Source organism: Lagenorhynchus albirostris, chromosome 16, assembly GCF_949774975.1.
Source record: "Lagenorhynchus albirostris chromosome 16, mLagAlb1.1, whole genome shotgun sequence".
Lineage (NCBI taxonomy): Eukaryota > Metazoa > Chordata > Mammalia > Artiodactyla > Delphinidae > Lagenorhynchus > Lagenorhynchus albirostris.
In genome coordinates, this window is record NC_083110.1 from 59,874,831 (window position 1) to 59,901,861 (window position 27,031).

Here is a 27,031-nt window from a genome sequence, read left to right on the forward strand (position 1 = left end):
TCCCTTTCACAATCTCCTGTCATTCCTTCATTTCTTTTATTTTTATTTTCAATTGACCTCAGCCAAGTTTTCCTCACTTCTGCTTTCATAAGTTGGCATTTCCACTTTGGTCTCATTTTTCACTGCAGCTCTCTTTTCCTTTTTCCTTTTCCTTCCCTTCACTAATTGGTACTCCCAGCACCTAGAACATTGCCTGGCTAATCGTAAACACTCAGGAGATAGGTATCGTATGAAGGAGCATCACAGTTCCTTTCTGATCAATTCATGTTGAAATCATGCTTCTGAATTAGATAGCATTATATGCTGTAACAGTGTAGATACCAACTGGTTATTGGTCACAGCTAAGAGATTATTTTTGCTTTGTTTTTAATAGCAGTATATTTTAAAATGGCAACATAAACAAATCTCTTCTGTTCATAAAAGTTTCTTTCAAACTTTTCTTTCTTTGATATTTTTCCATTCCTGTGCTAAGTGCCAAGTGTACAGGGAAAACCTTTCCTGTGAACAAATCATTAGGCTAGTGATCAAGTGTTGACATTAATACCGTTTACAGGGATGGAACCTAGAACATTGCTGTGATAAATGTTTGTGTGTGTTTATGTTTAGCATCAACAAGGGGAAAGTACAGAGCAGCAGCACCATTCCTTAATATGATTTTTCCTCCTTTGTGGAATCGCTGTATCGTGATCTTTGCGATAATCTGCTTTTTAGTCAGGAAGAAAACCTGTGTTGAGTTTAACGTTAGTACTAATGCTGTTATACAAAATGTTATATAGATATGCTTGTGACTCCACATCTGTTTTAAGATGTGGACTCTGTTTTGTTTGCATATCATATTTAGAAGTGTAATCAAGAGTACAAGTGTTTTATTTTTTTAATAAATTTATTGTATTTATTTATTTTGGCTGCATTGGGTCTTCGTTGCTGCACGCGGGCTTTCTCTAGTGTGGCGAGCGCGAGCTACTCTTCCTTGCGGTCCACGGGCTTCTTATTGCCATGGCTTCTCTTGTTGCAGAGCATGGGCTCTAGCCACATGGGCTTCAGTAGCTGCAGCACGTGGGCTCAGTAGTTGTGGCTCTTGGGCTCTAGAGCGCAGGCTCAGTAGTTGTGGTACACGGGCTCAGTTGCTCTGCGGCATGTGGGATCTTCCCGGACCAGGGATTGAACCTGTGTCCCCTGCATTGGCAGGCGGATTCTTAAGCTCTGTGCCACCAGGGAAGCCCCAGTACAAGTGTTTTTGAAAACCAAGAATATGTAGACTTTCTCCATGTTGGGCAAGGCAGGCTTGACAAAGCAGAAGGTAAACTAGACTACCTACCCAAAATCTTCAGGGTGAGTTTGAATTTTACTTTATTATTGGGATTAGAGATTGTCTCAGTTAATTTCTTTGATTAGCAGTAGAGGTTTTGTTTGCTTTTTGTTTTTGTTTTAATTAATTTTTATTGGAGTATAGTTGATTTACAATGTTGTGTTAGTTTTGGGTGTACAGCAAAGTGAGTCATTATACATATACATATATCCACTCTTTTTAGTTTCTTTTCCATTATAGGTCACTACAGAGTATTGAGTAGAGTTCCCTGTGCTATACAGTAGGTCCTTATTAGTTATCTATTTTATATATAGTAGTGTGTATATGTCAATCCCAACCTCCCAATTTATCCCTCCTCACCCTCTTTACCCCCCTGGTAACCATAAGTTTGTTTTCTACATCTGTGACTCTATTTCTGTTTTGTAAATAGGTTCATTTGTACCATTTTTTTAGATTCCACATGTAAGTGCTATCATATGCTATTTGTCTTTCTCTGTCTGACTTAACTCAATATGATAATCTCCAGGTACCTCCATGTTGTTGCAAATGCCATTATTTCATTCTTTTTTATGGCTGAGTAGTATTCCATTGTATATATGTACCACATCTTGTTTATCCATTCCTCTGTTCATGGACATTTAGGTTGTGGAAGCATGTCCTGGCTGTTGTAATTGGTGCTGCAGTGAACACTGGGGTGCATGTATCTTTTCAAATTCTGGTTTTCTTCAGATATATGCCCAGGAGTGGAATTGCTGGATCATATGGTAGCTCTATTTTTAGTTTTTTTAAGAAACCTCCATACTGTTCTCCATAGTGGCTGTATCAATTTACATTCCCACCAACAGTGTTAGCAATAGAGTTTTTATGTTAAAGTCCTTTTTAGTGTAGAATATCAAAGCATAATGTTGCAAACAAAAATAAGACCTTTCAAACCTTATCAGTTCTTTGCTCAAAAGGCTAAGTGATTACCTGTGGCTTCCAGAATAATTCTCTCTGTATTCCCTAGAATGCCATTCGAGGCCTCCAGTCTGTCCCTAACTACCTGTCTAGTCTCCTTCCTTCTCCCTGTCATATTTCTTATACTTTAAGCTAACTTGAGCTTCTTAATCAATCTCAAATCCTAGATACCTGCTTGTCCCTGAGCCTTTGATGAAGCTTTGCCATGGGACAGGAATGCCCTTTCTCTTTACATCTACCTGTGAAAACTCCAGTCTCCCTTTTGTGCCTTCTTAAATGCCACTTCCTTTATGAAATTTGCTTTAATTCTTGCTGCTGGGAGTAATTCCGTATTCCTGTAGGTTCTTGTAGAACTCTGAATCCATTTTATGGCAGGTATCAAATTCTATACTTCCATTTTCTGCCCACATACCGCATCAGCTCTTCATGTGTATATTTCCTATGGGAAGGCCGTGTAGTCCTTACTTTGATATCTCCTCCAGCCTCCATCATTCCAACTTACATACAGCAGATGTTCAATCAATATTTTCTGAGTAAATATATTAACCATACTCATTCTTTTTTAAATTATTATTGTGCTGTATGTAGTTTGAAGTAGGGCATCTGTAACATAGTGCCACAAACTGGATGGCTTAACAGCAGAAATTTATTATTTCACAGTTCTGGAGGCCACGAAGTCTGAAATCAAGGTGTCCACAGAGCCATGCTCTGAGACTGAGTAAAATGTTTCCTTGCTTCTTCCTAGCTTTTGGTGGTAGCCCGCAACCCTTAGCTTTCCTTGGCTTGCAGCTATACCAGCCTAATGTCTCCCTTCACTGGTCACATGGAGTTCTCGTGTGGGGGGTAGGGTGTGTCTGTATCCAAATGCCACACCCTTTTTTTTTTTTTTACACCCTTTCTTAATTGAGTTATAATTGACATGTAACATTGTATTAGTTTTAGGTGTACGACGTAATGATTTGATATATGTATACATTTCTCTTTCTCTTTTTTTTTGGCTGTGCAGCATGTGGGATCTTAATTCCCTGACCAGGGATTGAACCTGTGCCCCCTGCATTGGGAGCTTGGAGTCTTAACCAGTGGACCGCCAGGAGAGTTACATATATGTGTACATTTCGAAGTGATTACCACAATAAGTTTAGTTAACATCCATCACACCACATAGTTACAAATTTTCCCCCTTTTTATAAAGACACCAGTCACATGGTATTAGGACCCACCCTACTCCAGTATGACCTTAACTTAACTAATTGTATATGTAATGACTCTATTTCCAAATAAGGTCACATTCACAGTTACTGGGGGTTAGGACTTCAACATATCTTTCTAGGTGACACAGTTCAACCATAACACTAGGGAAATAAGAATTCATATATAACCATATAGTCCTGGGTTATCATCTAAGTCATAGTCAGACTTGCTTGAATTACATCTGTATGTTTGGGCTTACATTTTAAATAATTTGCTGCCCAGCTAATCATGGAAAGCAAATGTGAAGGCCCATGACCATTGCCCAGGGGACATTTCAAAATTCCTGTGGAGATGACCTAGGCTAATTTTTTAAGGGGTAAAAATGATGGGATAGTTTTAAAGAGAATATTCCATGTTCTGGATGGGTTCCACTGTAAGTGTGGTTTCATGGTATCTATATTATGTCTGACCTCAACATACCGTGGCTTCCATCTGCAGTCCTGGGGGCAGTAAGAAGCAGGCTTGGAATAATCATAATAGCTCTCGAAATTTATTGAGTACCTGCTGTTTGCCGGGCACTTGGCTAAGTGTTTAACATGAATTATCCCATTTAATCTAATCCTTAACACTATGTGGTAGAAAATATTACTGTCCCAGTGCTACGTATACATATATACAGGTATCGGGATGAACAAGGAGCCTTCCCATCATATAGCTTTAAATCGTCTGCTTGTCAGTGGCTTTTATTTTGCTTGTACGAAGGTCTTTTATTCACGAATAATAAGTCAGTCCTGAATAGTGATGGGGTAAATATTTCAATCTTTGCTTGTATGGAGGTCTTTTATTCATGAATAATAAGTCATTCCTGAATAGTGATGGGGTAAATATTTCAATCTTCATTCCTGTCTTTGCCCTTTTGAACAGGAAAAGAGTGAAAAACTAGTGCTGGAGGAAACTGCGTATGAAGAAATAGAAAGGGATTTTCAGGAGGTTCTCAGCGAACTTACAGGGGACAAAAGTTTGGAGAGATTTAGGGTTGAATATGAGAAGCTTCATGCTGTCATGAAAAAGTCTTACGACAATGAAAAGCGTTTGATGGCCAAGTGCAGAGAGCTGAATGCGGAGATAGTGGTTAATTCCGCGAAGGTCGCCACTGCCCTGAAGCTCTCTCAGGATGATCAGATCACCATCACATCCCTGAAGAAGGTCAGTGATCTTCTAGAAATGGAACCAATGGCGAGCTTTCATAAATGCATCCTGTACTTAAAACATCATCCTTTCATTATACTGGCAGCTCTAGGCTGGTAGTAAAAGAGTTATTAAGTAAAAATTTACATGATTTATATATTCATTAAGCCTAGGGAATAATGTTAATTTTCAAAGAACTTAATTAGCTTGAGTGAATTTCACAATGCAGAAAATAAGGTAGAACCTTACTGGCTTGGTTTCTAAGAAATACTGTGTTCACAAAAACAATTGGCCATAAGTAAGTATAGTATTAGGAATATCAGTATGTCTTGTTTGACCCAAGATAAGTAATTAAATATCTTATGATGATAGCTTGTAAAAGATCTTTTCATGTTTCTACGTTTTCCAGTGTTTTAGGAGAGGTTACCTTGAGAATTTCCAGATGGTAGTTTTCATGATCTTTCCTCTTATCGCCCCTTTGCTTCTGCCTTGATCGTCCCATTTCCTCATAATGCGAGAACAGGGATTCAGTCTGGGAGGGATATTGAGGAAGTATGGCTTTTATTTACACCTTATTTTTTCATCCTCAAGTGTGTTGCATTATTTTGAAGGTAAAACACAAATGTTTCTTGTAGATTGCAGGGTGTTAAGAGGTTAAGATATTTTAATTTATAATTGAAACCCTAGTGCTGAGAAATAATTCGCAGTTTTTTTTAGATAATTCCCTTGATATCATGCAATTAAACATACCCCAATTCTAATGAAGTTCCAAGACTAGTGCAAAATGTAACTTACCTGTTTTCTTAGGAACCACTATTTTTAGTGTCTTTTTCTCTCTATTGTTATTTTCTTCTTCTCCTTGCAAAATACCAATATAAGAAGGCTTTAAATCATGTTATGATGAGAAAAGACCCCACTTTTTATTGTAAATTAAAAAACTGGAAATGGAAGTCATAAATAGATTAAAATATAATTGGTGAATTTGCTTTGGACAAGATTTCATATAATCATATTTCATTTAAATATCCTTCATTTGTTTTGCCAAAAATAGTACATATGGTTGCTACAGAAAAACATACCCCTTAAACTGACATTTTGTTTTGAATCACTAAATTATGTGCTGCAGTTACCCAAGAATCATCTCTCTCTCTCTCTAATGTAATAGCATGAATTTATTTAATTAAATAATTTCTTCCACTCATTTTATTCCTTGTCAACATAAAATAATATTTTCACCTTAAGCATATAGATTCTTACCTGTATAAAAGGACTCACATTGCACTTGATGAAAATTTGCAAGAAAATTAAGTGGCAGGGCAAAACTCAAGGCTGTTGCAACATTTACTGTCCTTCGTCCGTGTACTCGAATGGCTGTAATTCACTTCTAAGTATTTCTGTTAATATTCCACTTTGTATTCAGAATAGTTTTGTTTTTCCCCTATAAGCATTTGATGAGAAGGCCTGGGCTTGGGTTTCTGGAAATGGGAATTATCAAGGCTGTTGTGTACAATTAGGTGACAGCCAAGACCTCATTTCTATGGATGGCTCTAAAGTTCACCTTGCCATCCAGGAGCTCACTTGGGGCCTGAGGGCAAAATATTTTTAATATGGAACCTATCAAGAGCTTCAAATTTAGGACTTGGATCCAAGACCATTCCTTATGTGATAAAGCTTTTTTTTTTTTCCTATAAAATATCTGGACTTGGAAAGCACATAAGCTTTCATTTTCAATTTTGTAAACCTATCTTAACATCTTTACTAGAAATAATACCATTAGTTATAGCAGCCCCTGTAGTATGTAGCAGCCCTGTGGCCACATTTACCTACACAAGAGAAAATATCCTTTGCCAGTATCCCCTTTAAAACTGCTTTTCAGTATTGACTAACTCATGTTGAACAATGCAGTAAATCAATATACATTTAATACATAGTGTATAACATGTAATCTTCTTTCCCCATAAATAGCTTCTATAATGTAGTTGTTTTATTATTCTATTTATTCAATTTAGCTTGCATCTGGAACCTAGTTTGGTTTTTCTCACTGATATCCCATGACCCACCTAGGAAATTGAAAAGGCTTGGAAGATGGTGGACTCAGCCTATGACAAAGAGCAGAAGGCAAAGGAGACGATTCTTGCCCTGAAAGAGGAAATAGTGAACCTAAGCAAACTAGTCGAGCAAGGGTCTGGACTCTCCATGGACCAGGATAGCAAGTAGGTCATAGCCGTCTTGATTCATGTTGAACTTGCTTTTGCAGAGGCCTCCTTCTTCAATAGACAGCCTGGGGCTTGCCGGTACCATCTTGAATGTTCTTTGTGAATACAAGACTCTACTTTGTTGGGTTCCCAGAGACAGCTTTCTATCTATTGCCATTTTTTTCTTTTTAATACTCCCTTTCTCCATGCCCAAGAGCTTCTAATTCATGGTTATATCAAACTTCTGGCTCTATAAAATCAGTGCTACAGTTTTAAAATGAGTAAAGATTTTAACTTTATTTCTCTCAAACTTGTGTGGAATGGCTGACTTTCTACCCAGATTCCCAGCCCCTCCCATACACCCCCTGCCCCATGATTAGCCATATCACTGTCCTTCCTACCACCTCAGATTCTAGGCCAGAAAACAGTTGCTCTTCACACTTGTTACTCCTTCATCCCTTAACGTTTCGTCTTGTTGACTCAGTCTTCTAAACATCACTTCATTCTTCCCCTCCTCCTATCAGCAGCGGCTCCCCTGTTCTCTGCTGGATTTGGCAGTAGACTCCTAACTGTTCTCCCTGCCTTTGAGGAGACATCTCCCCTCTTTACCATCTTCCATACCAGACTTATTCTTCTAAAACATGTAGCTACATGCTTCCATCTCCAGCATATGCACCTTCGACAGCTACCCGTTTCCTAAGGATAAAGCCCAAAGTCTTGAACGTGTCTTACAGAGCCCTTTGTAGATCTGCCCCAGTCAGCCTTGCTAGACTCACGCCCAGCAGCACCATGCTTGCTCATGCCTCCATGTCTTTGGACATACTATTTTCTATGCCAGGGATCCTTTTTCTTCCCTCTCCACTCAGTAAACAACTATTCATCCTTCAAGACCTATCTTAAACACCATCTTAACTTTATCACCGTCAGCATCTCTGTTCCAAACTCCTCCCAAGCCTCAGACCCAGTGACCAGGCAGAAGAGTCATTGTGTTCCCTGTTTCCATAGGACCCAACATCTCCCTCAAGTATGGCACTGATCACATGGTACTGAAATTATTTGAGCTTCTCTGCCCATTAAGCTGTAAACTCCTTGAGGGAAGACATCTATCTTTACCTTTCCTCCAGGAATCTAGCACTCTGTAGGGCATGCAAAACCTTGCATAAATTAATGAGCCAGGAATGAGCATACACTTCCTTAGGCATCCTTAACTAAATCTACCTGCTGTCTAGATTTCTTGTACTTTCTAGATACGTTTATCAAATGTTGAATAGGTAAAATAAACAGTAGATGTGGTGTTCATAATAATGGACTCTATTTTCTTATTAAAAGAAGTCATGCACAATCAGAGCAACTATTGAAGAACAACTGTTGAAGAGCATCGTGAGGGAACTGATTTGGTTAGGAGGAGTTTTAATGAAAATCAGAACATGAGGAGGAGAACTGATGAAACAATCCAACTCAGAATTTTATCTTCAGCAGTGCGCTTAGGTGTAGCTGTCTGTCTTTACAGTAACCTTAGAATTTAAGGTCTTGTTTATGGAGAAGAGTTTGCGGTTTTGAAGGTTCTTAATTAAACAATTATATCAAAAGTGTTGGTCGATACATATTATCGAATTACTGTGTTTCCAACAGTCATTTGATGTCTGTCAGGTGCAAGTGTCTCAAATGCAAGTTCTCTGCTTTCTCAGCTCTAAAGTAGCTGCCTTGTTCTAGATGAATTCTGCTGCACAGGTCTTATCAGACATAGTTTTTCTACTTTCAGAATGAATACTACAGGGGTGTGGAAAGCAAGGAGTAGAAATCAGCCCCCCCAACTCTTCCAACCTAAATTTCACTCCTCAGAGATAACCAGTTATCAATTTGATGCCTATTTTTCTGGACTTCTATAAAAATGCCTATAGTACACACACACACACACACACACACACACACACACACACACACACACACACACACACACACACACACACACACACACACACACACACACACACACACACACACACACACAGACTGTAATTGCTTAAAAATAAGAAAAGGGGTCATATTATGCATATTACGCGGAGCGGCTGGGCCCGTGAGCCATGGCCGCTGAGCCTGCACGTCCGGAGCCTGTGCTCCGCAACAGGAGAGGCCACAACAGTGAGAGGCCTGCATACCGCAAAAAAAACAACAAAAAAACCAACAAAAAACCCTCAGAAACAGCTCCCACATCAGGGCATAAAGATCTTTCTCTTTCACACCTGAATAGTGTTGATCCTTGACCATAAGTCTTTCCCATGAAAACGAGCTCAGAGGATGATAAGAAGGCTCCCTGAGCAGATGGCCATTTCGTCTGACTCCCATGTTCTTCTATTTTAGTATCCGAGATTTGCTGAAGTTCAAAGAAGAAGTGACAAAGGAGCGAGACCAACTCTTCTCAGAAGTGGTGAAATTACGAGAGACCTTAGCTCAGACCACTGAACAGCAACAAGAAATGGAGCGGTCCAGGGAAGAGGCCGAGCAGACCATCAGTCAGGTCTGCTCTGACACGGAGAGCAAGACAAGGACCATTACCTTCTAGGAGGAGGTTTTGTCCTTCTCCAGGCTCCCTTCCGGTCTTGCTCCTTTCTCAGATTTATGACCCTCCCTCCCCCCCACCCCCCCACCCCCCCACCCCCCCCTTGCCCCCGGCCTGGTCACCAAATGAAGCATCCATTGTTTTGCTTATTTCTCTGGTTTGTTTTTGCAAGAGCAGTTTTACCTGAGTCATTCTCTGTCTGAGAAGTTACCAAGATAGGGCACTGCTTACATTTCTGGCCCAAGAAGGTGTCCCCTGTGACAGCCAGGGCGCCCTGCATCTGGGGATGGTGAAAGCAGTTCCCCTGGCCTTTCTCCTGTGTAAGGAAGTCATCTAGCTGAATCCTTATGAATACTTTTCTATAAAGCCAGAAGTCAAATAGATGGTATACAAGCGCAGGCTTGAGGAGAAAAACAGGAGACTCCTTTGATCATGAGATAGGAGAAGGACTTTTCATAGAATTTGGCTGTCATGATAAAACTGTAGTACTTTGTTTAGCAATATCCAGGACTCATGGAAAATACACTTTCCTATTTAGGGTAGCTGGCTACATTTTATTTAGTTTCTGTTGATGGAGAGTTAGATGAATTCTTTCCATGTTTGACTTCCCTAGAATTCTGGGCTTCCAGTATTTAACTGGATTTTATACCTTTCTTTGTGGATTTGTTCCCACCTTCAGGGTGGCTGTTTGGTGCCAAGGCTCTGAAAAATAATACAGAATATTCTTGAAAAGTTTGAACATTGAAGTTCAAAGATGACTCTCCTGCAGGAGAAATACTACTTCAGAGTCATTGCCCTGAAAATATCTGAGAGCGGGAGAAGTTCAGCTGGTTGAGACCCGTCCTGAGGGGCTCATCTCCCGCACCCCAACCCCCATCGTCCTTTCCGTGCCTGTAGTTCCAACAAGAAATCCAGCAACATCAGAACGAAGCTTTGCGGGAGACTCGGAAGAAGGAAAAACTAGAGAAAGAGCTCAAGCAGATTCAGACGGACATGGACACCAGGCAGACAGAAATCAAGGCCCTGCAGCAGTATGTGCAGAAGAGCAAGGAGGAGCTTCAGAAGCTGGAGCAGCAGCTGAAGGAACAGAAGGTAGGCTGGGCAGGGCTGCACCACGGGGCCTGGCCAGACAAGAACGGGGATTTTTGAATTTTCTTTGGAAAGCAGCAAACTCCCTTCACTGCAGATGTTGGTGGATGTTGGTAACACAGCACGTAGCACTGTACTGTGTTTGGTCTTTGAATGGCTCTTATAGGTAGATATGCTCTACCTATACTCTACCCCCAGCCCCCTCCTGCCATGCTCCAACAGGTTAATCTCTTTTTATCCTTTTATTGATGTGTAACATACACATAGAAAAGTGTATAAGTCACAAGTATACAGCTTGATGAATTTTCTCCCCTTGAACACGTCTTGGTTACCCGCGCCCAGCCTGAGAAATAGCACCCCGGGAGACTCCTTGTGCCCCTTCCCAGTCACTCTCTCCCCAGAGGTCAGCGCTCTTCTGAATTCTAAGCAGAGGTTAGTTTTGCCTGCTTTTGTACTTTACAGAAATTAAATTATATAGGATGTACTCTTTTGTGTCTAATATCTTTCTCCTCATATCCTGTTTTTGAGATTCACTTATGTTGTTGCCACATAGTTATAGAACCACAGTATCCAATATGGTAGCCACTAGCCACATACAGCTATTTACATTTAAATTATTTGAAATTAAATAAAATTAAAAATTCAGTCCCTCAATTGCACCAGCACCATTTCAAGTGCTCCATAGCTACATGGGGCTAGTAGATACCGTATTGGACAGTGCACATAGAGAACATTTAGCTCATTGCAGGAAGTTCTATTGGACAGAGCTCAGAAGACCATTCACTCTCATTACTCTAAGCATTCCAGCCTGTGAATATAGCGTGATTTATATTTAACAGGTTTAATTTTCAAGTTTGGGAAACCACACACTGTCTTTATGCGTTTTAAATATTTAAAAAACATTTCCTCTGTAATAACAGTTTAAGGTAACACAAATGCTAGTCTGTCTTTTCTAATTTCTTAAAGAAGAACCATTTCATCTAATTGAAAAAAGTCATTTCTTGAAAACATGTTCTCTTAGGAAGTTTCCAAAGTATTTTTAAGCCATACATCATTTTTCTACTTAAAAAATTAGATAGTAGAACACATTTGTCAATTGCTTTATTAATTTTATATAAAGCCAGAAATCAAATAGATAATATGCAGTGTGCAACATCCATGAAAAAAACATGTGGCTTTCTTTGAGCCTGAAATTTGAGAGGTTTTTGGTTATCACGTTAAAACTATAGTACTTTGTTTAGCAACATCCAGGACCCATGGAAAATTTTATTTAGTCCCTATTGATGGGAAGTTGGATAGATTCTTTCTGTGTTTAACTTTTGCTTGAGTGGAAGTTATATATTGGAGTAAGTGTCTTCTAAGCCATCTTCTCTCTTTTTTTTGATATCCCTCCATCTCCCTAATATTTTCCCAATAGAAATGACTTCCCAAAATATAATCCTCTGTTTTTATAAAACCTTGTCTTCTCTGAATAGTCAAGTTGGGAAGGGGAAAATCCAACTGACACTGAAGTCAGGGAGGTAGAAATCATTCCACTACTACTCCACAGTTTTGACTTAAGTTGGATGAAGGGGAATTGTTTTGTGTTGGTGTTAGTGAATGGTTCTGTTCATGAAAATGTTGTAGGCATGCTAATGCAGGATTTGCTTCTGAAGATATAGCTTCTGAGCCCCACAGCCGATAAAGCTCGTTTGGATCTCTAGCTCATTTGCAATGATTATAGCAATTGTTGTGTACGCTAAGCCTGCCAAATGGCAAACAGGCATTAAAATATTTATCCACCACCTGTGAACAAGACTTCCCAAGGTGCCCAGGAAAAAAAATATGTTCTCTGTGTTATTCATTAGAAGGCATCATTTCCCCCAGCCATTTAACATTCATCATATTTGAGTGCCTTCATGCTTTCACTGGGGAGAAAGAACAATTTCTGCGAAGACAAAAAAAGTGTGGTTGCCGTGCTTGTCCCAGGAGGTCTGCATGGCCTCCTGCGTGGATGTGCAGCTACTGTAATCAGATTCAAAAGCGTTAACCAGCTCGTTCTGCATCTTTCAGATACTGAATGAGAGAGCTGCAAAGGAGCTGGAGCAGTTTCAGATGAGAAATGCTAAACTTCAGCAAGAAAACGAACAGCATAGTTTGATCTGTGAGCAGCTATCCCAGGAAAACCAGCAGAAGGCGTTGGAGCTCAAAGTAAACACCAAGTGACATATCTGTTCCCTAGCATGTCCTCCTTCATTCCCTATTAATATGAATTGGCTGATGCTGTTCTAGCCTTTGGTTGGATAACGTGGATTAGCCTTGGTCCTTCAGAGGCAGGTGTAAACCTACAGTGATTGCTTTATGCCCGGAAGCAGTTTGATAACTTCCATTCTTATAACATTGCTAAGCTGATTATTAATCATATGACTATGCAAATACTTTCCAAAGTGAGCTCAGATGTTCACCTCTGTAATTTAGCCTTGCAAGTAACCAGTTGCCCAGAGCTAGAAACCATTTACACATGTGAGTGGCAAAGAAGTGAGATTGTATTTCACTACTTGTATGGAGTGAGAGGGGTGGGGGACGGACTGGTACTATTTGATATCTACGCTTAGGACTGCAGAATCATGACTTTCACTTCTGTCCAATGTAAATTTCAAGATAGGTCTCCTATTCTCCCTGCCCTGATTAAAGAGTGCTTGCAAATTAAGTTTGGATAACCGTTTTATACTTGGATACATATTGTCTGCCTACATGCTTAGCAGCGCGGCTTTATGTTTATCACCAATTCTGAAAAATCCATAAGCCCTACTCTAGTCATGTTAGAATACTGGGCATAAAATGAATGACTAATCAGGAAAATACATTGATTCGAGTAGTAAATCTTAACAGTTTTTGCATCACAGCACCTTTTGAGAATCTGATGAAAGCGTGTGTGTGCGTGCACATACACATGCACGCACACTTATTTGCACATCTTGTGTCTTGTTTTGCGTGCAGTCTTAGAGGTTTACAGGATTTTTCTGAAGTCTAACTATGGGGTCTGGATTAATTTTTCTAACCATGGGGTCTGGATTAATAACTACTGAATTAGAACATCTTATTGTTTTAATTGAAAGGGGCCTTAGATGAACTAATTTGGACCTGGTAGGATCTGAGGCTGAGGAACATTTAAGCAGTCCAGAAATGTTTGACTCAAAACCGTTCTTTATGAGAATGCTCCAAGTTAAAGCAGAAATGAAACGACTACTGAAGGCAAAATAATGTATTAGCCCCTAAGGTGAAATTAAAGGAAAAATACTTATGCCAATAATTCTCTCCTTTGATGACATGCATGGGGCACCTTGAAAGATGGAATATTTTTGTTATCAGATCCTAAACCTATGGGATTCTGCTTCTAGCAGTGATCTGAGGATAACGTGCCCAGCTAAGTGAAGCCTCTTCATTGTCAAGAACTAGGAATAATTGCTACTCTTTATTTGCAGTAGGATCACTAGTTGCTTTCCCAGTCATTTCTAAGAATGAAAATTCATTTAAAATGAATTTTAAAAAAATTCATAAAACTTGAAATCCATAGACAAAAATCTGGTGCTTTACTTTGCTGGAATTGCTGTTTTGATACCTTTTGACATCGTGTAGACTTGCTTATTAATGCTACCCTGTCCACCTGTCCATATATACAGTCATTGACTAACATACTCTGAGGAAGGAGGGCCCCTTTTCTAACGTTATGTAATTGCACTACAGTGGACATGTGGATCCGAAAGACTCAATATTTTATAGCATGTTAATAACCTCTAAGAGAGATCACTTTGTGAGTCTATGAAAGTTGCTAATCACTACAGCATTTGTACACAAATTTCACACATTTATGATATAACTCAGCGTTCTTATCTTGTTTGATTCAACAATTCCATGGTATCTTGAGGTATCAGGTTTAATCAGTCTTTTCATTGTTTTTAGCTCATATAGCCATATATTTTATTATGGCTTACATAGACTTTTTCAGTTTCTCTCAAAAACCAAACTGTGTGTTTTGATTTAATCCCACAGAACAGCTTTACACTGACATAGGAACAGTGTCCTTTTATTGGTTGTGAGTTTACCATCATCCAGTCACCGGCTCTTTATTGACTGAGTGTCCCTGGTTAATCCTCTCTCAATAATCATAGGCCAAAGAGGAAGAAGTCCATCAGTTGCGCCTTGAGATTGGGAAGCTCAACAAAATCAGAGAACAAATCCATAAGAAATTGCACCAGATTGAAAGTCAAAAGGGAGAAGTGGAACAGCACAAGGAAACCCTGAAAAATCAGATCTTGGGATTAGAGAGAGGTAAGCCAAGAATCATTTTGTGCTTTGTTTTATTAGTTTATGAGCGTTTCATTGGTAACCAATGTCATCTGGCAACTCCATGCATGCAAACACAAACCATGCCAAATGAATTCAGTAAAATAACATTCAAAACGGTAAGTAGATAATATGGAGGAGACATGGTTTTGAATACCTTGAACTTTCTTACCTTAAAAAACTCTTCAACAGGTTATACTGAGCCCAAAGTATTTTTCAGTATTTGTCAATGGAGTAAATAGCATCTATAATCTTAGGTCTGGGTTCTACATGTCTTTTCCTTCAGTCTTCTTTTTTCACTGAAGATGTGGGATAAATTCAAATGAATATTCCACATGAGCAGTATTTGAGACAATAGTATACCCAGAATCAGTGAGACAAAAATTAATGGCTTCTAACTCCTTTCCTCTGTTAGTACTTTACCATATGGGAAACACTTGTTTTAGCCAACTATCACATTGACCTGTGAAGGGAAAATTTAAGTGCCACAGGAGGCTGTGTAGTACAGAAACATCATTAAGGATACAAACTCTCGAGTCAAATCTACCTGGGTTCAGATCCCACCTCTATCACATTTAGCTGTTGGGGATGAAATGGCTAACATATAGAAAGCTCTTGGGACAGTGCCTAGCACACAGTAAGTGCTTACTAAATGTCATCTATTGGGACTTTCCTGGCGGTCCAGTGGTTAAGACTCTGTGCATCCACTGCAGGGGGTGTGGGTTCGATCCCTGGTCGGGGATGCATGCCGTGCAGTGCCACCAAAAAAAAAAAAAAGTCATCTATTGTTATCCAGATATATTACCACTTATAAAAGTAGTAAGAGAATACTATCTCATTCTGAAAAAGAATATAATTAAAAATAGGATATGTTAGTTAAATATGGTGTGGTAGAAACAGCTCAGAGACTTGGAGACAGAGGATCAGGGTTTGAATTCTGACTGCCCCAGAAAATGTGGGGTAGGAACACCTCATTGACCTCAGCTGTAAATTACTGACTGAGATAACATACATAGAAGCATAAAAATGTACAGTGCCTCCCTAAAAGTTAAGTAAAATCTAAATGTCTAGATAAGATTATTAGAAATATTTGTCACGTCTTTGAGAAGTGCAGATATTTTTCCTCCTAAGACATCGGAAATAATCTTTTACTGAGGCACAGTTGCAGCTGATATTGATAATTTCTCCATTTATTTATTCATTCAATAAATTGAGTACACACTATGTGCAGGCATTATGCTAGGCATTGGGTGCATGGAGGTTCCTGCCCTCAGGATGCTTACAGTCTAGCATGAGTTTACAATCTAATGTCTTCAATGACAGATATGAAAAAAAAAATAGAACTAGTAGAGCATGTTTTGTAACTGGCTTAGTGAATTTCAGAAAACACTCCATATTAAAATTTCTGTATTTTTGCTGGTGATAGTTCTAAGCTTTGAAAAAAAATTTTATCCATTAAATATTGAACCCAATCCTTCATCCCTAAATCATGTTTACAGAAGTCATCGTGCTTTCTCTTCTGGTTATTTTACAGATATCGTTAACATCATTATTTCTTCTTACGGAGCACTTCCTTTTGTTGTGCCCTATCAAAGAGTGACATAATGGTTAGGAGCATGATTTCCTACCACATATGTTATGATTTCCTACCACAAAATCCAAGAAATGAACTGAAAAATTGCCAGAACTAACAAGAGTTCAACAGGGTGCAGGTTATAAAATAAATATGTGGATATCAATAGCTTTCTTTCCTACAAAGAACCAGTTACAATATATGATGGAAAACCCCCCTTTCACAATAGCAACTAAAGTAATAAAATATCTATGAATAAAGTTACCAAGATATCTGTAAGACATATATATAAAAAACACTACAGAATTCTTTTGAGGGATATAAAAGAAGACTTGAAAAATGGACAGATACACCAAGTTTCTGGATGAGAAAACTCGATATGATAAAGAGATAAATCTGTCCAAATTAATCTACACGTTTAATATTTCCAAAAAAAATTTCAGTGAGTTATGTTGCTTGGGACTTGAAAACTGATTCTAAGTTTCCTCCAGAAGAATAAACTTGTGACAATAACTATAAAATTCTGGAAAAAAAGAGTGAGAAGGGAACATTTGCCTTACCAGGTGTTTAAATGTATTATAACACTTCAGTAATCAAATAGTTTAGTGAAAATGCCTGAATAAACAGATCAATGGAGATCAGAAAGGCCACAAAAAGACCCACGGTTATCATCTAAGATAAAGGTGTCATTTCATACCAGTGTGCAGTATGGATTATTAAGAAAATGGTAGTATGACAATAAACTACTTTTTGGAAAAAAAGTTAAGGTCAAATGTAGGAACAATAAAGCCAAAATGCAGAGATTTAATGAAATTAAAGGTAATTTTTTTTTTAGCAGCAAAAGACTATATATGAAGGCAAATTGTCTAAAATATTGCCAAAGAGTTAGTATCCTTATTATATATAAGGAACTCTTACAAATTCATAAAAAGGTAAACAATTCATGAGAAAAATGAGCAAAGAGCCAGTGTGGGCAATTTGAAAAACAGAAAAACAAATAAATGATTATTAAACAGGAAAAGTAGTCTACTTCACTACTAATCAAAGAAATGTAAATTAAATATGGACATACTGGTTTAGAAAAATCTATCAGGTTGTCAAAGATCAAAGAGAGTGATAATAACAGTGGTGGTTTGGGTGTGGATTTAAACTGCTATTAATTTTTGGAGAGAATTCGGCAGTAGGGGAGAAATGTTTTTAAAAAGAAAATCACTTTTGATCCAGGACTTCCTCTCCTAGAGGAACAAATGAACAGGAACTTTCATAGGATTATTGCTTATAATAGCAAAAAAATTAAAAAAGAAGAAGCAACTTAAATGTTAAGATGGGGATTGGCTAAATAAATTATACATTTTTATACAGTGAAATATGAAGTCATTAGAAATTCTGATGTAGATATACATTTATAATATAGAGAGGTATTTATTTTATGTTTGTTAATTATAAAACAAGTTACAAAACTGTATGTGTGGTATGATTCCCTCTTGGTGTATGTGGTGTATAAATATTCATATTTATATACACATGTATATTTGCATAGGAAAAAGTCAGAAAAGAGACACATCAAAATCCTAAGTAGATTCTGATTTAGAAAATTTTCCCTTCTGTTTATTTTTATTTCCAATTTCTTCCTGTATTTCTAATTACTTGTATAATAAAAAAGATTTAAAAAGCAAGGACTTTTTGAAGTCAGAGAGACCAAACTCCCAATCTCAGCCCTGCCACCTCTAGGCTGTGCACCCTTGGCATATAGGCCTTTAAGCCTCAGGGACAGGAAGACCTACCTCACTGAGTTATAATGAAGATCACGGAACCCTCAACGAAAAGTAGTTTTATAGCTACAGAGGCACGAACCCGTGTCCCCTGCATCGGCAGGCAGACCCTCAGCCACTGCGCCACCAGGGAAGCCCCTATAAAGCAGTTTTATGTCACTTTGGCTTTGGCAGATTCTTTCTTAGGTTTTCTTTATATTTATTATTGTTTTTCTCCCTGGTGATGTAGAGGTGGAGGCTTCCAAGAAACAAGCAGAACTTGATAAGAAAGCAGTGGATGAGCTTCTGAGAGAAAGGGACCTATTGAATAAGGTGAGTTTGTTACACTAACACTGGTAAATAAATGTCTTTCTTTAGTGCTATAATATCTGCCTATAACTGGTTGCAGGGGAGAGAAAACTCTGAGGCAAACAAAAGTAGATTAGAATTAATAATAGTGCTCAATTTTCCTCTAAGCAGCTATCCACATTCCACCATTCACTGGCTGTGAATTGAAACCGCATTATCACCTATGAGCACAAAGGGACTTCGGAGAATTATCATATAAACCAGCAGGGGATTTCAGGGTGTCTTGTGGTTTCTGTTTTTATTGCTGGTGTGTTATTTGGCATCTTAGCAGTTGATCAGAATTTCTGATTTTAATAAATTTATTTATTGCTTGATTTTTGGCTGCGTTGGGTCTTCGTTGCTGCGCGCGGGCTTTTCTCTAGTTGCGGCGAGTGGGGGGCTGCTCTTGGTTGCGGTGCGCGGGCTTCTCATTGCGGTGGCTTCTCTTGTCGCGGAGCACAGGCTCTAGGCACACGGGCTTCAGTAGTTGTGGCACGTAGGCTCAGTAGTCGTGGCTCGCAGGCTCTAGAGTACAGGCTCAGTAGTTGTGGCGCACGGGCTTAGTTGCTCCGTGGCATGTGGGATTTTCCTGGACCAGGGCTCGAACTTGTGTCCCCTGCATTGGCAGGCGGATTCTTAACCACTGCATCACCAGGGAAGTCCAAAATTTCTGATTTTAATATCTATAATCTGCAACTTGTGCTAATCCAGAAAATACAAGTGAGTGCTAATAAAATTTAACTTCTAGGTGTTTGAAGGATGGCTGGTTGGCCATATAAAGAGTCTCTAACCTTTCCACCATCTTTTCAGGAGTGTTGTAGGTTTTCGTTTCTGTCTTTGGCCCTTATTTCTCCTAGTCTTTGAGCTCAATATGGTCCAAAGCTGAGGGAGGGGTTGGGGGAGATTGAGGCCTGGAAATCCTCCATTCAAGGCAGACCACTCCCCCTTTCCCCTCCTTGCCCCTTCCAGAGGATTCCTTTGATTGACAGTCACTCTTAGGAGATTAACTACTTTCAAGGATTTAGGGTAAACATTCCTGCTCAAGGATTTCCTCCAGGGAGGAAAAAGCGATGGGCCAGGTGTAGAGTGGGCAGGCTGCTTCCGGAGCAGACAGCCTGATGGCTTTTGGCCAAGATAGCTTCATCTCATCAAAGTAGATACAGCCTATATTTGTTCATTCCGAATTTTTATTACTTCTTTAAGTTTCCCAGAATTGAATAAATGTTAACAAAGTATTGAATAGATTACTCTCTAGCTTAAAGTAGACTATTTAGGGAATCTCAGGAAATAGTATAAGATTAGATATCTTTACATGCTGAGCACTCCTTAAGAAAGTCATCAATTTTTTTTGCATGATCCTAGTAACTGTTTCTTTATTCTATAAATTTATATATGTAAATAATGTTGGATTTAGATTTTTAAATTTATTTGTAACACATACAATATTTAATCCATTTATATTTTATATATTCTGATAAACAACCTATAGGTTTTCTGCCACAATAGGACACCTAACACATTAATTTTATACTTATTTTGTTTGATCTGACTACGTCAACTCCTTCTTTAGGGCAGGGTACTTTTTTAACTTTTTTTTTTCCCAGGCCGTTGCATCCTTAATGCCTGGCACAGCACCTGCCCCTCTGCAGGTATGCAGTCAGCCTTTACTGATAATATATTCTTTCCCCACTGACTTGAAATGCCACCATTGAGTGAGTGAGTGACATAGTTTTGACAGGCGGCAATGTTAATATATTTGGTTCTTTCAGTGTCATGTTGAAGTGGCTTTATCTTTCATAGAGCAAATGTTTAATTCAATACTTGAAAGTAAAGTTGACCTTTTCCATTTTCTACATTGTCATCCGACCAAGGTTTAATGTTCGTTTTTTTTTAACCTGTTTATGCCAGTGGTTTTCAGACCTGGCTGAAGGTCTGTATTGGTTAGAGATTTGTGAAGGAATTATGAGGCACCTCATGGAACCCAAGGATACAGCTGGGCCTCAGGAACAGATAGGAACCTGGCCTAACACTCTTGGGATGCACAGAAAGCTCTCTACTTCCACCACTAGACTTCCAGCTGAGTTTTTGCTTCATTTCTGTCTTTTAGTGAGGATCGTCTCTCTCTGTTTCCCTGTCCATATGGCAGAAAAAAGCTATCACCAGCAGCTCTCAAGTTTACATCTTCTACTGAGTTACAAAAATCTGGAGGCCCTATTTCAAAAGTCACTGGATCCATTCAGCTGTGGCTAGAGAAACAGACAAGCTCTGCTCCATCATGAGCATGGCTGCCAGAGTTGCACTCTATTAACTCTGTGTTTCAGAGGAACAACCTGGCTCCTTGGGCAGCCAACCCAAGGCATTTCCATTATAGCATCAGAAACCAGCAGGGCAGCTTTTTAAAAAAATTTAGATGCATAACAGCTCCACTGAACCAGAGTCTCTGGAGTTGGAACATCTGTGTTTTTTAAAAAAACAGGTTAATTCTTTTTTACTGTTGTAAAATACATACAAAACAAAATTTGCCATTAGTGACATTTAGTACATTCACAGTGTTGTGCAAACATCATGAGTCTAGTTCCACAATATTTCCATCACCCCAAAAGGAAACCCTGTACCTGTGAGTACCTGTGAGGTGGTCACTCCCCACTTTCCCCTCCTCCCACCCTTGGAAATTATGAATCTGGTTTCTGTTTCTGTGGATTTGACCATTCTGCATATTTATATAACTGGAATCATATAATATGTGACTTTTTATGTCTGGCATCTTTCACTCAGAATAATGTCTTCAAGCTACAACCATGTTGTATCGTGTACTTCATTCCTTTTTTTTTTTAATTTTTATTTATTTATTTTTGGCTGCATTGGGTCTTTCTTGCTGTGCACAGGCTTTCTCTAGTTGCAGCGAGCAGGGGCTACTCTTCGTTGCAGTGCACGGGCTTCTCATTGTGGTGGCTTCTCTTGTTGCAGAGCATGGGCTCTAGGCGCGCGGGCTTCAGTAGTCGTAGCATGCGGGATTCAGTAGTTGTGGCTCACAGGCTTAGTTCCTCCGCGGCATGTGGGATCTTCCTGGACCAGGGCTTGAACCCGTGTCCCCTGCATTGGCAGGAGGATTCTTAACCACTGTGCCACCAGGGAAGCCCTTCATTCCTTTTTATGGTTGAATAATATTCCACTGTGTGGATATAACACGTTGTTTATTTAGTCATCAGTCGATGGACATTTGGGTTATTTTCCCCTTTTGGCTTTTGTGAATAGTGATACTGTGAACATTCACATACAAGTTTTTGTTTGAACACCTGTTTTCTATTCTTCTGAGTGATATTGTTGGAGTGTATGTTAATTCTGGGTATCTGTATTTTTAATAAGTTGGTTTTATTTTATTTTGTAGTCAAAGCCTGTGTTACATGATTAGATTCAGCTGTTCTAACTTCACAAGAAAAAGACAAGAGCTGGGACAGAGGTTGGCTTTGGGGTCAGCTAGCTCTGGATTCAAATCCTAACTCCACTGTTGTATGAACTTGTAGGCAAGTAGCTTAACTTCTCATTCTCAGTTTCCTACCCCTAATATGCGAGCGATATAGTGCCCACTTCCTGAGGATGTTGTCTCTTAGTGCATTTATAGGTATGTCTATAGTGCTCTGTGCAGAATTAACATAACAAGCTCTAAATAAGCTGTAAAAAATATGATTATTTTTATTCATCTCCCAAACAATGCATCTAATTATTTTAGGATTAAGACAGGGAGTAAATTTAACCAAAAATCTCCCAACATTTTGAGTAATGGGGCTGGTGTGTTGTCCTTATTTTTAGAATATGCTTAAGGCGGTCAGTGCAACCCAGAAACAGATAGACCTGGTGAAGCTCCACGAACAAGCCAGGAGAAACCTGGAGGAAGAAATCCAGAACTATAAAGAAGAGGCTCAGAAGCAGAGAAAGATTATCTTTCAACTGGAAAAGGAGCGAGATCGGTACATCAGTGAAGCCAGTGACCTTACCCAAAAGGTAAGCCACTCCTCCATGGTGTGGGTCAAGCACCGGCACATTCTTTCTGACTGTCACATTTCTGATTGCCACACACTGTTGCAAAGATGAATTATTCAGATTTCAGCTTGTGGTTCACATGCAGATTTAAGATAGTGGGAAATAAGCTTTGCTAGGAAATCAGCTACTTCCCATTTAGAGTAAATAAATGCTGAGCAGATATTTGCAGAATGTAAGCTCGGAGGAGCACAAATGCATATGGTCAGTCCAGCCCTGGCAGGACATATCTTCCTTGTAAAAGACCCCCAGGGATCCTCGTACCCCTGATTGGGAGCCATTGTAAAACAGCATATTTCTCTTGCGACTTTATCATTTAAGAAACTCCACTGATTGATTTACTGACTCTGAGGGGACTAGCTGTCAGTTCAGGCACTCATATTCTCTATCTTGGCTGGCCTTGTTAGCCTCTGTATCAGTCAGATTAAGTTGTAACAAATAATCCTCAAGTCTCAGTAGTTTATAGCAACAGAGATCTATGTTTTACTCACATTATTGGTCTTTGAGAGTCAGCTGTAGGCCTGCTTCACGTCCTGTTTATTTCAGACTGACTCTGTTGGGATGTGCTGGCCTCTTACAGAGGGAAAACAGTGTAATAGTGGACCTTTGATATGCTCTCAGAACTTCTGCTGGCAAGGGAAGGGTACAGGGTCTGTCCACTCAAATTTCATTGATCAAAGCAAGTTACATGATTAAGCCTGATATCCCCAAGCAGGAGTGTGATCCTACTAAGGGAGGGACCCTACCTGGTGAGACAGCCAGTATATCTGAACATATAATCTGTTGCAGCCTCCTACTTCTCCTTCCCAAGAGTCAGTTTTTCTCCACTCCTGTCTGCCATCAAGTTGTTAAAAATTCCAACCTGATCTTATTATTACTGCCAGCCTTACAAACCTCTGTCATCTCTCAGCAACCTGGGGCAGTGCTTCCTAACATTCTTTGCATCACAGTATCATAGAAAATTCTATATCTACAGTATGTGGGAATGAGAGAGATGAGAATGTGCAGGGCTGGAGGGGACTAACCCAGGGATGCTAGCTACCCAGGGATGCTAGCTGCCCAGGTCCCACCTGGCCATCCTGTGGGTGGTACATACCTGTATTTTGGTACATACCTGTAACCCATGCAAGACACAGCCATTGGTATATTCTGACTTATGCAACAGAGTCTAAGCTCTTCGTTCTCCCTGGAAAGGCCTTTCTTCCCTTCTCTGCATAGAAAATTCTTATTCAATACCCAGCTCACATGCTCATTTCTGGGGTCAAGCCTGTTTTGACTCCCTAGGCAGAACTAGTCACTTCCTACTTTATTGCTTTGTTGATGTCTCTGGAATGGTACTTATCATCTTCTAGTGTAATTATTTGTACCTTTGTCTTCCCTACTTTATAGTGAGTTCTTGGGAGCAAGGACTTTATCTCATTCTTTTTTTCATTTCCAGCATGCTGGTAAATAGTAGGTGCTGAAAAAGTGTTTGTTGAACAAATAGATGATGATGAGTGATAAAAAGAATACTGCCACTGATTTTAACATAGGATTGTATATTTCTCTCTGTTTCATTGTAAAGGAGAGATACTGGTACCAAGTTTTGCTGGTAACAGTTTTTCACAGTTTCTGATGTTTAACTGCACAAGGTTACATAATGTCTTACCTAAACAATTTAAGCACGAGTTCTTAAAATGTTCTTTATCGACTATAATTTTTCTCTCTTACTTAACCCCTGACAGCATATATCAGTTGCTACAGCAACTTGTGTCACCTCTGGACTTCTTATTAGAAACATATATGTCTTTTTAACACCTTCCCATATTTCTTTCTTTCTTTACTGTCACACACACAGACACACACACACACACACACAGACACACACACACACAGACACACACACACACACACACACACACACACACACACACACACACACCCCTCATTCCCAGAAACAGAAAGTTCCCTTTCGTGCATTCTGTTTATAGGGAGTTGAGGAATAATACCAGGGGTGGGGAAGATGTCATGAAACTGATATTTTGATCTACTTCTTAAGTGAGTTGTTCCAAGTTTATCCTTTTGACCCAGCAATTTCTTTTGTAAAAACTGAATATATGAAAAAACAATAATGCAAAGATTTTTATAAAAGAATATTCTTCAAAATAAATTGTGCAAATTTGCTATGTAACATTAAAATCATGTTTTTGAAAAATATTTTTTAAATGGGGAACATGGTCACAGTATGAATCTGATAAAAACAAAATGCAAAATAACAAAAGTTATTAATATAGTTTGACCTAACTTTCATCTGTGTGCAGATGGGGTGGTGGTGAGGATTAAATGAGGTAATATCTATAAAGCATTTAGAATGATCTCTGGCAGATAGTAAATGCTATGAAACATCTCATAAATAAGCAAGTAAATAAATAAATAAATTTGTTGATGAACAGCCCAGAATTTTTGTTCAAAGTGGCATTTGAATGTAGCTATTTTCAACTTCTTGTTAAATGTCAATAAGGTACAGACATAGATGAAAAGTTTTAACAGTCTCAAACACTAAGGCCAAAATAAAGCCTGATGCTAAAATAGAAGAAAGAGACTGGATGAGAACTTTAAAGCCAATAGAGGTGAACTGAGGAAAATCTACCTGGACCTCAACTCACAGTCCCTTGAATTTGCTTGCAATTGGGAAGGGGAGGAGTGGTGGTGAGCAGGAAATGGGGGGAGATAGGAGAGGATGAGAGAGGAGAGCAGACAACACCAACAGCGAGGCAGTAGGCTGGGCTCTTCTGGAAGAGATGACCAGTTCTCAGAGCAGGAATGACCAAGGAATTGCTAAGAATGGGATGTCCGAAGGTTGGTTTTAAGTTCTTTACTGTGCTCTGTACCTGAAACCTTTGGTGACAGTCTGCTGCATCAACCCAGTGGCTGGATTGTGCTTTGTGGGGTCAGGGATGGGGTGGTGAGGGATGTGAGGTAACACATCTCAGAAAAGGGACAGTATGTGCCAGAGAAAAGTGCCAATTGAGAATCCGGAATTCTATGGAAACAGGAAATCAAAGCCACAGTGAATAGGAGAAATATAAGAATTTTTGGAGATACTAGGTGGGATGTTGGTCTTCCTAGCACACAGAATGAAGATTCTAGATGTTCTGTTGTGGTTAAGAACACAGTGACCCTGACAGGACAGAGGACTATCATCTGGGTTATAAGTCCAAGATGACATTACCTCTATGATAAAGCAGAGATGAAACAGAAAGGAAGTGATGGATAAAATAAGGAACAGTTGTAAAGAGACTAAAATACACACAAACCCCAAACCAAACAAAAGCAAGCAATAGCAGATTTAAAATCCACATTGAAGTTAGTAAAGAACAGAATTGATGTGGAAAATAGTCAGTGAAGTGGAGTGCAAACTTGAGTAGTTCTCCTAGAATGCAGGTGGAAAGAAAAGATAAAAATGATTGAAGAGAAGATAAGAGATAAGAAGGACAGGGAATATAAACCAATCTACAGATTGTTGGCCTCTGATGGAGGAACTGAGCCCCAAGTCAAAGATGTAACGGAACATATTTTCTGGAAATGAAGAAAGAACTGTACATGCAGATTGAGCATGTGTCAGGCAAAATCAGTGACAGGAGAATCTTACAGAGACTTGCTCTGGGAGAAAGTTGTGTGTGTATTGTTTCACACACAGTGATGCAGAAAAGTACTCTCTGAGAATTAGGCAAAAAGAAAAAGCAGAAGCTTACTTGCCTTTTTTTTAAAAAAAGGAAAAAGAGTGGAAGGTAACACACCACCATGTGAATACTACTTATCGCTGAGTGGTAGGGATACAGATTGTTTTAATTTCCCTCTTTTGTGCTTTTTGTATTTTTCAAATTTTCTGAAGTGAATATGCATTACTTTAGTATCTTGACCAAAAGAAAGAAAAAATATTAAAAAAAACTTTGCCTTTCAGTCAGGGACCAATAAAATCCTACGTTTCCCAAGGAGCTTTATTAAAAATGTTTTCTAACCCATCTGTACTTGTCTCCCCTCTCTGGCAGTTGAAGAAATCTGATGTTATTACCGTCTTTGCATTTCTGTGTCTGCCTCATGCTACTTACAAGTTTCCTTAAGGGCAAGTCTCCTTCAATTTTGAGCTCTTCGTGTTACTTATTCACTAAATAGGTACTCAAATATATTTTGAAAGAGTGTATGGAAAGCATAATTAGACATCTGAATCAACTAGTCAAAGATTTAACTTTAGGTATCTATATTAAATTCTTCTTCAGTAATCTATTTATCACTATGGGTCTGCCTTCCTTTAAATTCATTTGAAATAGGTTGCCATAATGGACAATGCTATCTAAATTATCTTTGGCAATTTTAGCTGTGAGTGACTTCTGGCCTGATGTCCTCTTCCGTCTGGGCTGCAAAAACAGTGTCAACATTCGCTTTCTAGCTCTTTTCATTTAGAGAAAAAAAAGTGACATCTAAGATGCTGAAAGCCCTACATTACATTTTATTAATTTAACTTGG

The 27,031-nt window shown here is 39.0% G+C and overlaps 1 protein-coding gene across 1 annotated transcript in view; it reads left to right on the forward strand.

The window, feature by feature from the left end:
* The first annotated feature begins 4,144 nt into the window (after positions 1-4,144).
* The window catches only part of CFAP58 (cilia and flagella associated protein 58), a 107,540-nt gene continuing 84,653 nt past the window's right edge, over positions 4,145-27,031 (forward strand). Inside the window, exons 1-9 of the mRNA XM_060125770.1 lie at positions 4,145-4,189; positions 4,382-4,663; positions 6,710-6,858; positions 9,202-9,358; positions 10,298-10,492; positions 12,542-12,679; positions 14,641-14,800; positions 18,390-18,472; positions 22,298-22,489. Coding sequence (XP_059981753.1) covers positions 4,145-4,189; positions 4,382-4,663; positions 6,710-6,858; positions 9,202-9,358; positions 10,298-10,492; positions 12,542-12,679; positions 14,641-14,800; positions 18,390-18,472; positions 22,298-22,489 — 1,401 coding nt within the window. The remainder of the gene's footprint in view (positions 4,190-4,381; positions 4,664-6,709; positions 6,859-9,201; positions 9,359-10,297; positions 10,493-12,541; positions 12,680-14,640; positions 14,801-18,389; positions 18,473-22,297; positions 22,490-27,031) is intronic.